The following is a 17,293-nucleotide window of genomic DNA, read 5'->3' on the forward strand; positions in this document are numbered from 1 at the left end:
TGAATACAGAATTTGAAAGCTATAAGCTCTTGGGCGAGTAGTTCTTTAAGCCTTGGTTGACTCATCTCTAAACTGGGGGCCATAAAAGTACATATCTTCAGTACCTAACGTGAGGGTGGAATGATACAGTGTCCACAGTGCATCTAGAGTGATGCACAGGACATGTTAAAATGTTAGCTGTTACTAAGTTATTCATGGCAGTAAACATGTAGGTGACTGAGCTTGAGGGCCCAGGTGAGGATCTCTGTGTGTGACATGTATCTTTGAGCACGTGAAGTTGACACGTATATCTGTTGCAAGTGTGTATGTTGGTATGGGTGTGAGTTCTGGGCCTGAGGGTCAGTGGGAAAGTGTGTGTGGATGTGATCTGCCCGTGCACGCCTCTGTGTATGTTTGTGTTCCACCAGATTGGCAACGTCTTAGGGGCAGGGACTGTGTTTCCTTCATTATTTTACCCAGGCCCTTGGACCGGGGACATAACAACTGCTCCGCAGATTAGTGTTGATCGAATGAACGAAGTAGACTGACTATTCGGTGGCTGTTGCTTGGAGGGATGCCCATTCATAGAAGACAAAAAGCTGTAACTACCTTGATGATAGCAGACAGATGGAGAGGGAAAGAGAGACTAGGAGCTAGATGGATAGCTAGCTAGATAGATGATATATAAATAGATGTTAGACAGACAGATAGACAAAGGGCGTCAGTCTAGTTAAGTGGAATCCCATGTGCTTCACACCGGAAGGGATATTAGAGGTTGTATGTTCCAGGGAATTCCAAAATTTTGCCCTTGGTAACCCTGTGGGTTATCATGGAGTTGCTTTGGGGGTTTGAGGAGGGCAGCACAGAACGGAAGATGTAAGCCCCCTACATGACATCAACAAGAGTCTATTTGCTTTTAATCTCTAGATATTGGATGTTCATGTAGACTTGTACTTAAAGAAATAGCTGCACTATAGATGTTGTGAATCTGGCTCTAGCCAAGCCCCTTTTTTCTACAGAAGGGAGAAGATGAGCCTCAGAGAGGGGAAAGATTAGGACCTCTGACCTCCTTTCAGGTCCATTCCTAGCATGACACCTCCCTTGGAATACAGTAGTTGTGAATCCTCTAACTTACCGGGAAACAGAAAGCAATTCCTCCTGGGAAACCCCCTTTCAAAGAAGCCACTATCATAGTGGTCTTTGGGATATCTGTCCAAGGAACACCGCCATTTATCTGAGACCTGCCCCCTCAGGTCGTCCCCACTGGCTCTGTGCTAGATGAGCCCGCTCGCCTGCCCTCGATGATTGGACCAGGGGAAGCATTCATACCCACAGGGAAATCAGATTCCCCGGGTGCAATTTGGATGTGGAATACCAAGATGCCAGTTGGTCTCTGTGGTCTCTGAATTAAGAAGTGATACGAAGCTGCAATGTCCATATTTAATCAAGGATGATGAATGAACGGGTAAAGCTAGTTTCACAGAGAGAGGGGGGAAATGAAGGGAACACACAAAGATAAGCAGATGTAAGGGCTGCAAGGTTCTAGGAAGAGTGACAGGTGGAAAGACAGACAAACTTCAGTTTCTCGTGCTTCTCCTTGTGCAGTCGGCTGTATCTTCTGTCCTTGGACTTGGTGCTCCTATATCCTTATAATTAATTCCCCTTTGGCCTGAGTCCATTGGAGTGAGTTTCTCTTTCTTGCAACCATACCATCTCTGAACAACGTGGCACTTTGGAAAGTCTCCTCCTGGCAGATGAATAGGCTCTGCCTCTGGTCGCCTAGCCCTGATCCTGTCACTTTCCCTGAGGCTGGCTTGGAGAGGCCTCATGCATGGCATTCTCTATCTGTGGCATCTTCATGGAGTCTTTGTGAGGGTTCATTCAAGGTTTCCAGAAAGGGACTTCACCCATCCCCCAGGCTCTGCTGCTACATCCCCATGGCAGAACGGATGCATCATTTTATACTGGGACTCCCTGCTTAACCCTTCAGAGCAAGGGCATCACTATTTACAGCTAGAGGTGTGCTCTGGGGTGACAGCATCTCTGCACCCAAACTGAGCATTTCCTCTAGCATCCAGGTCCCAGGGGTAGGGGTTTGTGTAGTTTTAGGCATGTCAAAGCATGTCTGCAGTGTGGTGGGGGACAGGGGAGCAATGGGCACCAGTCTTCCCCAGAACAAGGTCTCCAAAAGTGGCCCCTTTACAACATGTTCCCATGCATATTGTTGAAACCGGGATGGAAGTACACCAGAGGAAGCGGGGTGAAAGCAAACATTGGTCTGTTCAATTTACTGGCAGTCAGAACAGGGGGTGTCTGGGAAGTCTGTGGGAGGCATCTTTTGACAAGCAATTCCCTCGCCCCTTCCCCCCATTGACATAGCCCCTCTCCCCTGAAGTTATGAACGTGTGCTATACTTGTAGCCACAGAAGCACATGGCAAATTTGCTTTCAGGATCCTGCTAATGAATGAGGAAGTCAGGCCAGGCCAGGCGGCAGGGCACCCCCCTGAGAAAAAAAGGAATACAAAGGCACTGCGAGTGCTAAATAAGCGAAACTCTTCTTCTCCTCAAAACCTAGTCAGGCCTGGAGACTGTCTATGTGATTTGGTGAGAGAATCAGCAGAGCTGAAGGGTGACTGGAAGCCATCGCCAGGGGGAAGAACACGAGCTTCAAGGCCAGATGCCAGCTGAGCTCTCAGAACAGCCCAGCCAGGAGGACAGGCAGGAGAAGCATGGGCCAGGCCACCAGGAACACTGAAACGCAAGAGAGGACTGTCAGGTGGGCTTTGGAATTCAGCAGCCAAAATGAGGCGGCATCCCTATCTTCTGTCTTACAAGGATGACAAAGGCAGAGTATCCTTAATATTTATTTTGGGTTATAGCCCCTGGGAGGTGGCACAGGGCCATGTGGTAGAGGCAAAGCTGTCTCACCACCACCAAACAAACTTCATTTTCCTCTGAGCATGCTGGAAGGCACTTTTCCCCACCTCCTTTGCAGGTAGGTGGGACCATATGACTGAATCTAGCCAGTGGAATGTGGGTGGAAGCTGCTTCTAGGCCCGGTCCTTAAAACCTCCTACATAATTCTCCCTGCTCCCTCATCCATCATCTAGGGACCAGAGGCAGAGGATCCAGGAGAGGACTTGTGGGGGACAGTAGAGTTGCCAGAAGTTACCAGAAGGTAAGAACCTGAGTTCCTAATGACTGCAAAGGCACTGAACTGCATCCTCCAGTGATTTAATGGGAAATAAACTGTTGTATAAAAGCACAGAAAGATGGAGATTGTTTGTTACAGCAGCTAGCATTACTTACTATGACTAATACTGAAGAGGCAGAAGGACAGGGAGGTTAAAAAGCACTACTTCTGTTGCTTGACTACTTAGCTTAGAATCCTAGCTCTGCAGCTAGCTGTGCAGACCCAGGCAAGTTATTGAAGCTCTCCAAACCTGAATTTCCCTGTATGCAAAATAGAAACATTACTAGCAGCTATTACTGCGTGAGATTTTTGTAAGGCAAGTGAGTGAACTCATAGCAAGCATTTAGAACAGTGCCTGGCACATGGTAAACACCATGTAAGTATTGATTTTGAAAATCAGACTCTAAGATCTGGGAGGTTGGATTCATATCTCTTCTAAACATTACTGTATACTCAGGGTTAAAGAAGGGCTTGGATCCTGGATCATAGCTGCCTCATGTTGGAGGACCTGGGAGAGGTATGCACCGCCCCCTCCACCCAATACCAGATTATAACGGCTCTCTGTCCCCTAAATTTCAGAGTAACTTGCTGATGTCCTTAGGAGGGAGGGGGAGAAGAATATCATAATTTTCAGAAACATATTAGTATATGACAATCAGCTTATAATTATGAAACATAGGTTGATGTTTAATGAATTCTAAAACATCAAAAATGCTTGTGGGAGATAGCAAGCAATGAAACCATAGGTGCCCTCTTGTGGGTCTCTGCTACCAGGTCACAGTAACTCCCTCCATTTTCAGAAGGCTCCAGAATCCACTACCCACCGAGAAATTAGTCAATTTGGCAAAGGCTACTGGGAAGCCAGGCTGCTCCCGGCACTGTGCTAACCTGAAGGACTGGAAGAAATGAACGAGATTGAGGTCCCTGCTCTCAAGCTGCTTTTGCTCTGAGCTCTAACCCCCCTCTCCAATGAGCACTGCTTTTCTGAGTGTTGTCTGAATGTTAGCACTGAGCATGGAGAGGACAACTTGAGATTATCTGGAAACTTTTAGACTGTTATCTAGTTGGAGATTTGAGGATGGGTAGAACTTTTTCATGTCTGGGTTCACCAGCATAGGCCATTTTGGGGGATAGTGAAATCTTAATGGCATTGCTTTCCCTTTGGGCCAAAATACATTTCTTAGATTTGTCTTCCTATTGAGCTCCAATTCATCCATCAAAAGCCCTTTCAGATGTTAACACATGCAGAAATTCTCTCCTGACCTTATCCAATACAGTTAATTACCCTTCTGTGTGCCCCTTCTGCACTACCTACTTGCTTGTGATTTATCTGCTTATATGCCTATCTCATTTTTGCAACTGGCGTTCATTTGGCCTACAGGGCTTATTCTGCTAATATTTGCACACCTGTCTCCTTTTTCTCATTTAGTTCAAATATCACCTCCTCTGAAAAATTTTCTGACCATTTATCCATTCTGATATTCATTTTCCTTCCTATCTTGGTAATAGAACCATCACACATTGGTTGGGCACCTGGCCACCCAGGATAAAGACTACATTTCCCAACTTCCTTTGCAGCTAGGTGTGGCCATGTGACTAAGCACTGGCCAATGAGATGTAAGTGGAGGTATAAGGTGTCAGCTTCCAGGATTGCTCCTTAAAAGTCATTGACTTCTTCCAAGTTCCCTCAATCCTGGCCTAGATATAAAGATTGGTGCTCTGGCTGCCATCTTGGACCATGAAGGTGATGGCCACACCCTAAAGATGGTAGAGGGGTGAGATGAAGGAGGCTGGATTCTTTTTTTTTTTTTAGAACCCAATCCCAACTAATATGTGTGGCATGAGTAGTTCCCATCATAAGGTAGCAAAATAATTGCTAAAATGTTCACCAATTAGTGACTCAAGAGAAAGTCCCTGTTGAGGGGGGAATTCTCTGGCCAGTACAATGATTCAGGCCTTTAAGCACAGGGGAACTGGAATTGGTTAATTATTACTGCTTTATAGTAATGCCCTACTGCAGAAGGATGAGTAACTGAGGAGTTTTAATTGTTAGGGCCAAGTGAGGGAGCCAGAGGGTCTCTTTGGTAGTTAGTTAGCTTGTAAGAAGCCCTTATCTACAGCCAATAGGAGAGTGGATACAGCTGAAGAGCAAATTCGGACTCAATATAGTTGCCAAGCTTAAATGATGGTTGAATGGTCTGTCTAGGCAGCCTTGCTACGATGTCAGAGCTCTGGCTGGAAAAACCTGGGGACTGAGGAACATGGGATGAGATCGTCTGGATAGAGGCTCCTAAGGACTGTGATTCTTCTGGTCGCCCGGAGCCAATGCCCTCAGAGCCTGCCTCTCTTTATTAGGAGCTAGCCTTCCCTTATCCATACGAAGTGAGTCTGGATTCTTGACGACCTCATGGTGCTGCCCTGTTACCCCTGGATTGCTTGCCTTGTGGACGTCATTTACGTGTGAGAGAAATAAACTTCTGTGTTATCTAAGGCGGTTATTTAACCCTCACCCATGCTGGTAATTTTCTATCACATCACTCTCCTCTGTTTCTAAACTACGTTGTTAACTTTTTGTTATCTATTTCTCAACTGGAACACAATCTCCATGAGGACAGGCATCTGGCCTGTATTGTTCACCATTATAACTTCAGGGCCTAGAACAAAGCCTAGCACACAGTAGGTGCTCAACAAACATTTCCGGTCTAATGACTGGCTCTCCTGCTGCACTGTGAGAGCTCATCTCTAGAGTCAGTCTAGGGTCTGATTTATATCACGGTCCACAGTTCTCGGCACAGGGCCTGGCACGTAGAAGAGGCTATAACTAAATATTCACTGAATTAAAAAGAGGGAGAGTTGGGAGGGAGGGCTGTGGGAAAGGCAGGAGAAAATGATGTACCTGCAGTGCTGGTGGTTCCACTCATGACACCAAGAGACTGGGCACCTGGAGACAAGAGCAGAAGGTGAGGGTTTCCATAGTCATGCTCCACTGACTGACTGTGGCACTGTAGCCATAGTTGCTCCAAGACCTCCTGGACCTGGCCATCACAGTCACGGACAATCCACATTGTGGAAGCATCTATTATCATGCATATGAAACTTAATCCTCCTGACAGATTTGTGAGGAAACTGTTCTCATCCCCATTTGACAGATGAGAAGACTGAGGCTCAGCAATGTCTGCCAGTAAGCGGAAGAGCTTGGATTTGAACCCCAGTCTGTCTGGTTGCAAAGTGGAAGTTCCTAGCACCTCCTCCCCCCTCCCCTAGCTACCCTGTGACAACACATGAGGCAATAAAAGGACAGGACAATTCCAGGCAGAGCCTTCTTCAGGAGACAGCCTGTTTACTCATCTGGAGAATGGAAGTGGTAATAGCGCTTACGTCCTTAGACTGTTGTGAACATTTCATGTGACAATGCATATAAATGTGTTTGGTATGGTGCCAGGCACAAAGTATTATTATTACCGTTACTATTATTACTGTTATTAATGTTACTGCATCCTAATTTCTCTAGGACAAAAAAAAATGTTTTCACTTTCTTGGATTTCTTGATTCTGCCATTCCATTGTGAATAAAAAACATGACTAACTACCACAGGTACTGCTAACCCACGGGATGGAGGGATGAAAATTTGAGGAGCACTTGGAAAGCTTCTCCTATGTCATGCCCCAGAACACTGTAACTGGATTTTGAGAAACACAGTCATTCCTCAGAAAACAAAGTTGGTCTAGGACTTAGACTGAGTTATGGGGACCTGGCAGGAGGGAAAAGGCAAAGGACACACGCTTTGGAATCAGACCGAGCTGGGTTCAGCGCTAACTCCAGCTGCTCGTGAGTGGGTGATCTTGGGTGAGTCACTTAATCTCTCTGAGCTTCAGTTTCTCACCTGTAAAATGGAAGCATCTGGGGAGGATTAAGTGAGTCAGTGCATGCTGAGAGCTTAGCCTGATCTCTAGCGCACAGCACATGTGGCAAAAGCGACTATCATTACCCAAAGCATCTCCTGGAAAGATGTATTCACCAGTGGGGGGCACTGAGGAAGCAGAAAAAGCCCTGGGGTGTTAGGTTGGTGACCCCAGGCATCTGCAGTTAACTGTCAGCACCTGGCCAGCTGGTGTTATCACTAGGACGTGGCCACTTCTTACCTCTGCGAGTGATGGGTCCCAGATCTAAAACACGGGCTGGGTCAATAGCCACTCCTTCACTGCGGAGTTGATTTCTCGAGCAAGACTGTGGGGATGGAGAATTCTCATTATGTCAAAATGTAAAGGCACGTTCCTCTCCAGGCTGCTTCTGCAATGGGCAGCTCCGGCCCAAGCATGGAGCCTCACCCCCTCTATGATCCTAATTCTGATGTCTGGTTTTCTCAATCTAGAGAATTCTCACTGTCATGTCAAAGGAACCTGGGTTTGAATCTCTTCTCCTCTCTTTTAGCTGTTTAATTTGGGACAGATGACTATACCTGTCTACTATTGTTAAATAGTATCTTCCTGGTTGTGAAGGTTAAAAGGAAGTATGTCTGCAGCACACAGGCACATAGCAAGCACTCAAGAAATGCCACCTCTTAGCAGGCAGTGCTAAATCTGGGTTAAGAGCGTGGGCACTGCAGTTACACCTCAGCCAGGGCATACCCCAGCTCTGATACTTTCCAGCTGTGTGGCCCTTGGGCAAGCGACCTCTCTGAGCTCAGTTTCCTCATATGTACAATGGAGTTGCTAAAAGAATCTACTTAAAGGGTTGCTGTGAGAATTAAATTAGATAAGGCATATAAAAGTTTTAGTACAGTGCTTGACATAGAGTAAGCACTAAAAGAAGTCAACTATTATTAAAATCATTTAAAATGTCCTGGGCCAAGGAAACCTAGAGGACAGGCTCTTTCATCTGATATACTTCCTGGGGACACAAGGATTGCTTACCTGTGGGCTTTTGGAGGCTTAAAGTACATCCATTCATCCTTCTTTTGTCCCTCTCTTCCTCGTTTTCTCCTTCCCTCCCTTCCATCCATCCACCCATCCATCCATCTTTCCATCTCTTCATCCATCTAACTTCCTTTCCCTTTCTCCCTTCCTCTCTCCTTTCCTCCCTCCCGTCTTTCAATCCATCCATAATTCCAATAAATATATATGGAGGTACCAGGCCCCATGTCAGGCACTGAATAGCTGTTCAGTCCAAAGAGATACTCACCGGCTGGCACTGCTCTTTAAGGGAATTGCAGAGAGAAATCTCACAATGCAGGAAAACTAGGTCATAATTTCCAGCAAACATGAACATCTGAACTGAGAACCGGCTTTCCGATGACACCCCATTCTCTTCCACGTAGATAGTGGAATCACGTTTATTTGGGCAGCTGGGAGGGTGACAGGCACAGGGATTTAACTTCTAGAGCAACTCAGGGGGCCTGAGGCCCTTGGCTGCATCTTTAATTTGTACCCAGTATAAAAATAGCATCGGAGAGAATTAAAGAGCCTCCCCACCTCCCGCCAAGTGTTTTCTCCAACCTATAACACAGACTTTTATTCCTCCAGGTTTCCTCCACAATGTTACCCATAAGCCCACACGGTTTAAGTTGGGCGGGGGGGGGGGGCACAGTCCCTGGAACGAGACAGACTGATTTCAAATTCCAACCCAACCCACTTTCTAGTTAAGCGATCGTGAGCCGATTACTTTACTGAACCTCACTTTTCTTATCTGTAAAGTAGGGACAGGAATATGCACTTCCCAGGGTTGATGTGAGCATTTAATGAGATAATCCTTATATTCTGCCTAGTACAGTGCTTGGCATACAGCTAAACTCTATGGTAAATGTTAACTAGTATTATTACCACGGTTTGAATCATGATCTATAGATATGCATTTCCCTTTGTTTTTGCTAGTTAACAATATTCAATAATATTTTGTCCCATAACAGTTACACTATTTTCATGTTGTTCAGTTAGTGTTAACATCTGTATAAAAGTCCCCTATTTTTGAATTATGAACCTCTCGCCAACGTTATAAAAGATACTGAAATGAAAAATAATTGGCATTTCTTTACCCTGCCCACCTATTTTGTATTAATCCTTTAAGGCTACAATCTCAGGAGTGATATTTCTGGGTCACAGGGTATGGTCATCATATGTAATACCAAATTATTTTCCAAAAGAGGCAAGCCAAGTTACCCAACTGCCAGACAGGGATGAGGTGATCATTCTTCTCCACCCCAAACCTCATTTAGGCCAAAAGATAACCCCAGATTGTCCGGTACCTGTTTCTGATGATGAAATATCTCACAGGGTCATTCATGTCTCCAGTGGGCGTGGCATAGCAGTTCCTCAACACCAGGTTAAATCGGGACGTGTCCCCTCTCTCCAAGATGGCGCCCACGTAGAGCATGGATTCAACAGACAGCACGACTGCAGCCCCTTCATAAGGAGATGTGTAGGTCTGGTCTTGGAAGAGGGCCATCCTGACAGTGAACTCTCCCTCCCCGTCCACACTGATGTTCAGGGAACTGAGAACAGAGAACCACAAGAATGGAAACTTCAGGTTTTGACCAGTGAGAACAAAATCAATCAAGTCCCACACTTGTGTCGGGTTATGAAGGCAGAGGCATATCTTTGATTCCTAAATGAACTATTCAATCAGTTATTTAAATCAAGCATTTACTACCTTCTAAACTTGACAAACACATGAGTCTGGCTCCAGGATTCCTACAAATTCTCCCTGCAACAGAGAGCAGACATACCTCCTTCACTCAAAGAACACCTCCGTCCTCTAACCTGTAGAATAGGGCTTGGAACCAGTTTTGTGGGCTCACGGTTTTTAGCAGCAGACCTCTTCCCTGCACCCCATAATCTTCAATGAAACACCAATTTTAACAAGATAAATAAAATGGCTTTAATGTTTATTTTTTATGAACCTTGGGCCCCAACACATTACAGACTGAAATCTAGAAATTGAACCAGAAGATTTCTAATCCTAACCCTGCCATTCTGTGAGCCCAGGAGGCAATAAGGGAATGGGAAGGGCACCTTGGGTTTCTGATACCCCCAGAAGGACCCCCAGCAAGTCTAGGAATGCTGAGGAATTCCTTCAACAGGGCCCATTCCAGGCACAGCCATACAGCAGTGAACAAAAGACAAAAGCCCCTGCCCAAATTGAATTCCATCCAAATTGCTATTTGGTTCTATTTCTGGTGAGTTACAGGCGCTGTTTATCCAATCAAAGCTGATCTGGCTTAAATCCCACATTTGCAGGGAAGCCTTCCTGCCCCGAACTGTGCTCCCCAACCAAGATTAGGTCAGGGACCCTTGCTCCCTGATCCCACAGCACTCCGAGCCTACCCCACACTGCGTGCATCTCACTTGTAAATAATTTTTTATATAGTTAGTTGTTAATGCCTTTCTTCCTCAAGATAAATGAAATTGCTGTGCATTTTTGTTCCTTAGCGTTTTTTTTTTTTTTGCGGTACGCGGGCCTCTTACTGTTGTGGCGTCTCCCATTGCGGAGCACAGGCTCCGGACGCGCAGGCTCAGCGGCCATGGCTCACGGGCCCAGGCGCTCCGCGGCATGTGGGATCTTCCCGGACCGGGTCACGAACCCGTGTGCCCTGCATCGGCAGGCGGACTCTCAACCACTGCGCCACCAGGGAAGCCCTTCCTTAGCGTATTTAATTAACACTGTTTCATGTTGTTGTATTGTTTCATAGTAATAATCTTTAATATCCACAAAATATTCTATGCCTGCCTTGTTCATGCCGAACATCCCCATACATAATCAACAAATATTTGTGGAGTGGACGAGCGAATGAACGGAAGCTCCTGAAGGAGGCGGGCGGATCCTGTGGACGTCCTAAGATGTCGTGAAGTCAGTCAGGGTTACGGGTCAAAGGGTAAGTAAGGGTCAGTGCCATACCTTACGATGGGCTTCAGGGCAGTTTGGAGGCTGACTTTCATGTCCAGCGGGTAGGCACACTGGAAGTTGATGCTGAGGATGGTGTCTCTGATGATGAAATCGTTGACCAAGAAGAGGGTGTTTTTGTAGATGGCATGGGTTTGGTTTCTCTTTGGCATAAAAACAAGACCACACGTATGTTTATGTGGATGAGGGTACAAGTGTATCTGGGATTCAGGTCTGTGTGACTCCAGAGTTGATGCTGTCAGTCAAGCTGACACCCTGCCCTCTGACCTCAAGGAGGCAATGGGCCTCCTCCCGCAGTGGCACTGACACTTTACGGGAAGGGGACTGAAGACCCCAGATCAAAAACTAGAACAATAAATTGCTGACCCTTGGGAACAGTCAGGAACCACCATGCCTGGTCCTCTGTGAACCTTTCCCACCTCATCCCTAAGTGAAATAATCATAATCATAACTTACATTTGCTGAGCTTAAGATCAAACCTATTCTCAGCTCTCTCCTGGACAAACATGTGTAAGCTCACATGCCTCGAGAGGCCCATGGAGGCTAAGTGACTTGTCCGAGGGCTCCCAGTTACTGAGACACTCTGGCAGCAGTGGGATAAACACCACTCACCTCCAGAATGTTTCCGCAGGCACCAGCCTGGGCGGGGCTGGTCACCGATATCCAGTTGTTCTCCTCTCTTTGCATCGTGCTGCTGCAGTTCCAGTTCTGGTCCCGAAGGTAGGCATGGACCTCGTCCCCGAAACCCAGGCCTTCCAGCAGACACTTGTCCAGGGACACTTTGATCTCCTTGGCCTGACAGTCCAGCTGGGGCTGCAAACTGTGCACATCTGGAAAGTTGGGAGAGGGAGGTAGGTAGAGTGGACAGAAGCCTGGAAGTAGCGGGCAGAGCTCACACTTTCTGCCCTTTGGCAAAGCCACCTTGCCCACCGGGAGGCTGGGGAGACTGGAGGGGGCCTGGGACCCACGTGGGATTCACACCCAGGCTTGTGGTAGGCGAAGTTGGCCAAGATGCCCCTGGTCCAAGATTTCCAAGCATTTTGTGTGCAGGCTTGGTGAAGGTTCTCGTGTCTGGTTCCTGTTGAGCTCCAGAGCAGGTCGCCCCAAAATATGCTTAATGGTACATTGATTATTTTGAATTAAAGTCACTTAAGGTACAGCTGATGCAAGAGGGACACTGTGACCCTCCTCTCTGTCTCCCTGAAGGCAGGAACTAAGTCTCCCCTGTGAAAGGTGCCCACCTGCATCTGGAGGTAGAAGGACACCCTTGTCGCCAGAGATGAGGAACTCGGGCTCCTTCCTGCCCCTCTGCTTAGAACACTCTCTCCTCTGCAGCGACTGGGAGTGTGCTCACAGGAAAGCAGGCCTGTGCCCAAGGCAAGCGTCGGAGGCCCTTGTTAGAGTCTCGGAGGGAAGGAGATCATCTCAGCGGGAAGCTCATCCAATCCCCACCCGGGGCTTAGGGCTCATCTGTGGCATGTCTACCCGTGGGTCACCTGACTGTGTTTGCTTACTTACTGGGATGAACAAAACATCACCTCCAGAGCCTGCCCATTTGGACTGCTCTGATCGAAGTCTCATAAAATCCCTGCATTGTGGGTATTTTTTATTATTATCTCATCCCCATTTTACAGATGAGGACATTAAGGCTCAGAGAGTGTAGGTGGCTTGTCCCAGGCCCCAGGCCCCACCTGGCCAATCCAGGACTGGCACAGGAGTCTGCCCCTGTTCCTCATGTATAGACTCTGCAGATATTTGAACACAACTTCCACACCTGCAGAGTTCTCATCCTTTGTCCCTCGTGGGTCAAGCCCACTCATTCCTGAGGCCACGGTCCAGTGGCTGACCTGGAAACGTGCTCCATCCCTGCCCCCAATCCTTGCAAACTCACTGGGTTCGTGCACTCTCATCCCCTGACCTCAGTTCCATCCCTGCTGACTCTGGTCCACACCTTGTCCAGACCCTCTGAAGTTCCCTCCCTCCTGCCCCGCCCACTAGGCCAGCCCAATCCCAGCGCTCACCGGAGATATTGAGGTCCTGTCTGCAGAAGCAGTCCCAGGTGCCGCTGACGAAGCGACACTCCTCCTTGGAGCGGCAGGTCCTCTCACAGTTGTGCTGCGTGGTGGCGGGGTCTGGGGTAAGGTGCAGAGGAAGAGGATAAGATGCAGAGCAGGGTGGACCTGAGGCCACCAAGGCCAACCTTGTCATTCTACAGGGCACGGAAGACTTGTGCCACGCTTGGTGGAAGGGTCAAGCCACAAACTCGAATCTCCTGACTCCTAATCCAGTGAGGTGAGAACCTCGGAGGTGCATCCTAGTGCTCTTACTACAAGGCAGACGCTGTTCCCAGTACTTTCCATGCATTAGCTCGTTCATTTCACGCGGTGACCACATGGGGGTGGGGGTAGCACAGCAGTTAAGCATTTGGATCGTGCAGCTGGGGTGCTAGGCTCAAACCTGGCTCTGCCACAATTCCAGCTCTGTGATGTTGGGAGAACTGCTGAACCTCTCTGTGCCCCAGACCCCTCATCTGAACTAACTATATAGTGCATGTCTCATGAAGTTGAGGAGAGGACTAAAGGAATGAATGGTTTCAAGTGTTTAGAACAGGAGCAGAGGCACTGTAATGCATGCTGTGTTGCTGTCATTTTTGCCATTGTCCGTTTTTTTCAGCTCAGAAAACCCAAACTCAGAGAGTTAAATTAAACTGCCCAAGTGAAATCTAAATCTCAATGAGTTTGAGTTCTGAATATTATGCCACACACGTGGATAGACGTACCAGGAGATTTCACCTTCAGATCCGAATTTCTGGCTTTACTTGAAATGCTGGAAGGTCTGGCAGCCCTTGGGCAACATTCCCATTGGGCAATAACTGACAGGCACTGAGTCGAGGCTGTTCTGCTGAGTCTCCTCCTGACCTGCTCCACTCTCTCTACTGACCCTGGGCACTTCACCGGGTAGCCCTGCTCCCCTCACCTGTGCAATATCTCAGATCACACTTCGGGATGCCCTCCAACCGGTACACGTGGTACTGGCCCGGGCAAGCCTTCACCAGCACCTCCGTCTTCCAGAGGCAGCAGTTGCCACTCCAATGGGCACAGGCGATACGGTTGACGATGCCCTCCCCGACGGTGGGGTGGGTACCATTCAGCCACACGGGAGCAGCCGTCTGGCAGTGGTGCATGGGGACGCAGTCCTCCGGCATCCTCACTCCTCCGTCTCCCACAAATCGGTACCAGCCGTGCTTGTCACTGTCACATTTCTCGTCTTCTCCCGTGTTCTCTGTGCTTCGGGAGGGTTCATCCAGGAGGGTGTAATTCTGGCAGGGGTCAAAACAGAGCTGCGCCTCTGGGGTGCCAGGGGCTCCACACTCCAAGCCCTGCTCGTAGGAACTGGCACTGGTGGGGTTTCTGTAACCTGGAGAGTAACAGTATGCTTAGGTTTACAGAGAAACCCCAGAGCCTACAGCGTTTTTATCCCCGACACACTTTGTTTTGGAAATGCTGGGGGCCCCAATGAGGACAAGCAGAACATGATCCATTCATTGACCACCAGCCCTCATCACCTTGGGGTCAGAATAATCCTGAGGCCTTTGTGTGGTACATTACAGGCATTAAGAACATCGGGGTCATTAAAATGAATAAAGTAGAAATGAAACTTGTCGGAGTCCATTGCATTCCCAGAAGTAACCATAAATTTGTTGTACAGTCTTTAGACCCTTTCTATGCATATGTTTAAAATACAGTTCTTTTTAAATAAAAATGGGTTTAATGTTGTAGAGCTTATTTTTTTCCACTTGCATCTCTTTCTTTCTTTCTTTCTTTCTTTCTTTCAACATTTTTATTGGAGTATAATTGCTTTACAATGGTGTGTTAGTTTCTGCTGTATAACAAAGTGAATCAGCTATACATGTACATATGTTCCCATATCTCTTCCCTCTTGCGTCTTCCTCCCACCCTCCCTATCCCACCCCTCTAGGTGGTCACAAAGCACTGAGCTGATCTCCCTGTGCTATGCAGCTGCTTCCCACTAGCTATCTATTTTACATTTGGTAGTGTATATATGTCCATTTCCACTTGCATTTTTTACTTAATATATCATAGACATTTGTCCATTATCAGTAGATGAAGATCTAACACAAGGTTTCTTAACCTCAGCACTGTGGATGCTTGGGCTGGATAATTCTGTGCTGGGGGCTGTCCTGGGCACTGTAGGATGTTTAGTAGTGTCCCTGAGCTTTTCTTACTAGATGCCAGGAGTACTCCTCCCCGAAGCTGTCTCCAGACATTGTCAATTGTCCCCTGAGAAGCAAAATTACCCCCCACTGGTCTAACAGGACCATTTCTGATTGCTGATCTCATGGCTTTTAACAGATTCAGGGACTGTGATGCGTGAAGAGGCAGGCAAGTAAAGCAGGGGTGGGGTGGGGGGCGGAGGAAGCCAACAGGCTGCTCAGTCTGGGTTTAAACCCAGCTCTGTGCCTGCTGACTGGGTGACCTTGGCAGATGGTTTAACTCCCCTGAGACCCTTCTGCAAAACAACACCTGTGAGCTAATGGTGCCCAAACTTCACCCATTCCCATGCCTCAGGTCATGACGTTTGCCACACGTGTGTCCACCTGTCCTATTACTTATTTCATGTGTTTCTTTCAATGACTCTCTTTATAAATTCGCTTCATCCTAAGGAATAATAGCTGTGATACCATAGGTATGATGTACTAGTTATTTTGTTTAATACCCATGAAGAAAAGTATATATAGCTATCAAAAAAATTTTTTTTTGGCTGTGCCCCTCGACATGCAGGATCTTAGTTCCCTGACCAGGGATCCAACCCGTGGCCCCTGCAGTGGAAGCTCAGAATTTTAATTACTGGATCACCAGGGAAGTCCCCAAAAATTCTTTAAGAATTTCTGCACCCTCACAGTCATTTCGGGATAGGCATGCCCCATTTGGGAAAATAAAGCTTTAGAGGATTGTTGGCTGGTTAAATGAGATAGTAGGTGCAAAATGCCACGCACAGCACCTGGGGCCTAGTAGTTTAAGCTAATTCTCTCCTCTAGTTCTGATATGTTGAACAGTGTGAATGCCTTAATGATGAATTAAGTATATCCTACCAGGGTCACATCACATCCCTTTTTTTTTTTCCCTGATGCACAAGCTACTTAATGGGTGACTGTGTGCCCAGCACCGATGCGCTGATTGCTAAGGCTCTGTCCATCCCCACAAAGCTGGGATCACATTAGAGGGAATTTTTAGAAAAGACATTTTCAAGCCTTGCTTATGCACATGCTTGTTTTAAGGAAAGGAGTCACTGCACTTGTTATTCTTGGATTCTTTCCTGCACACACTGTATTTTCCCAAGGGAGGCCATGAGCTGAGTCCCTCTAGCCCTCTCCACAGGTGACACGGGCAGAAATTTTCACCCTTGTGTTGAGCCTGAGAACCCTTCCTACAAGCATCTAAGATGCCCAATCCATGGATCTTTGGAAGGACCACAGAGAGATCACTAAGCCTAGTCCTTTCATTTTACAGATGAGCAAACTGACTCGGAAGAAGGAGAGGCACTTGCCAAAACAAGGCACAGAGTGCCTGGGTGATTCGTGTCCTCATGAACCCCGGGCTCTCTGATCGCCCCCATATCCGGGCACGGGAAGTTATGTTAACTGGCTTCCACTGTCCTCGAGGGGGAGTTTCTGATTTGGCTCTCTGAGAGACTGTGACTGATTCCAGCTTCTCTCATCTTGTTTCCCTCGACTTTCGGCTTCTGAACCTTTGCTTTAGTCATGCCCCTGTCTCCTCACTGACCCCGAAGCACCTTCTCTGCACTTCCCTGCTCACTCTCCAGGTATTGCAGGGCATCTGAGATGCCAGGTGAGCAGAGCACTCACCTTGCTGTTCTGTAGATGCCAGCGTCAGAATGCAGGAGGCCAGGGCCAGCCACAGGACAGGAGCCATCCTTTCCATGAGCTGAGACATGCGGTCACTCAGTGGCCCGCAGATTATCCATGCAGCGGGGGGCGTTGCGGGAGGGAGAGACCCAGATACGATCAAGGAGACAGAGGTTGTTCCCTTGGGTGCGTGCAAGGGTAAGAAGGGAACCCACATCAGTTAGCACGTGTACTAAGCCCCTTGCATACCTTAGCTCATTTAAGGCACCGAACCACCCTCCAGGGAAAGTATTATTATTCCTCCCATTTTACAGATGAAGAAGCTGAGACTCAGAGT

The 17,293-nt window shown here is 47.6% G+C and overlaps 1 protein-coding gene across 4 annotated transcripts; it reads right to left on the bottom strand.

Moving 5' to 3' along the window:
* Nucleotides 1–2,255: 2,255 nt before the first annotated feature.
* GP2 (glycoprotein 2) lies at nucleotides 2,256–17,161 on the bottom strand. 4 transcript variants are annotated; one of them, XM_004285709.2, is made up of 11 exons: nucleotides 16,957–17,052; nucleotides 14,046–14,486; nucleotides 13,943–13,951; nucleotides 13,091–13,201; nucleotides 11,682–11,899; nucleotides 11,064–11,212; nucleotides 9,415–9,660; nucleotides 8,355–8,517; nucleotides 7,316–7,400; nucleotides 6,070–6,114; nucleotides 2,452–2,731 (listed from the first exon to the last, which is right to left on the bottom strand). In XM_004285709.2, exons 1-11 carry the CDS (start codon nucleotides 17,042–17,044, stop codon nucleotides 2,673–2,675), a joined length of 1,614 nt encoding a protein of 537 aa, XP_004285757.1. In that variant the 5' UTR covers nucleotides 17,045–17,052; the 3' UTR covers nucleotides 2,452–2,672. The 4 variants fall into 4 exon arrangements, with proteins under 4 accessions (XP_004285758.1, XP_004285757.1, XP_004285759.1 ...); XM_004285710.1 differs by lacking the exon at nucleotides 13,943–13,951 and having other exon boundaries at nucleotides 2,256–2,731; nucleotides 16,957–17,161; XM_004285711.2 differs by lacking the exon at nucleotides 14,046–14,486 and having other exon boundaries at nucleotides 16,957–17,044.
* Nucleotides 17,162–17,293: the final 132 nt, after the last annotated feature.

Source organism: Orcinus orca, chromosome 16 (genome assembly GCF_937001465.1).
Source record: "Orcinus orca chromosome 16, mOrcOrc1.1, whole genome shotgun sequence".
Taxonomy (NCBI): domain Eukaryota; kingdom Metazoa; phylum Chordata; class Mammalia; order Artiodactyla; family Delphinidae; genus Orcinus; species Orcinus orca.

Coding starts and splice junctions, on each gene's coding strand:
- GP2 (XM_004285709.2), bottom strand. CDS start 17,044: ATGTCTCAGCTCATGGAAAGGATGGCTCCTGTCCTGTGGCTGGCCCTG. Junction 7,401..8,354: donor TTAAAGAGCAGTGCCAGCCG/GTGAGTATCTCT, acceptor CCATCCCCACAG/TCTTGCTCGAGAAATCAACT. Junction 6,115..7,315: donor GGGACCCATCACTCGCAGAG/GTAAGAAGTGGC, acceptor TCTTGTCTCCAG/GTGCCCAGTCTCTTGGTGTC.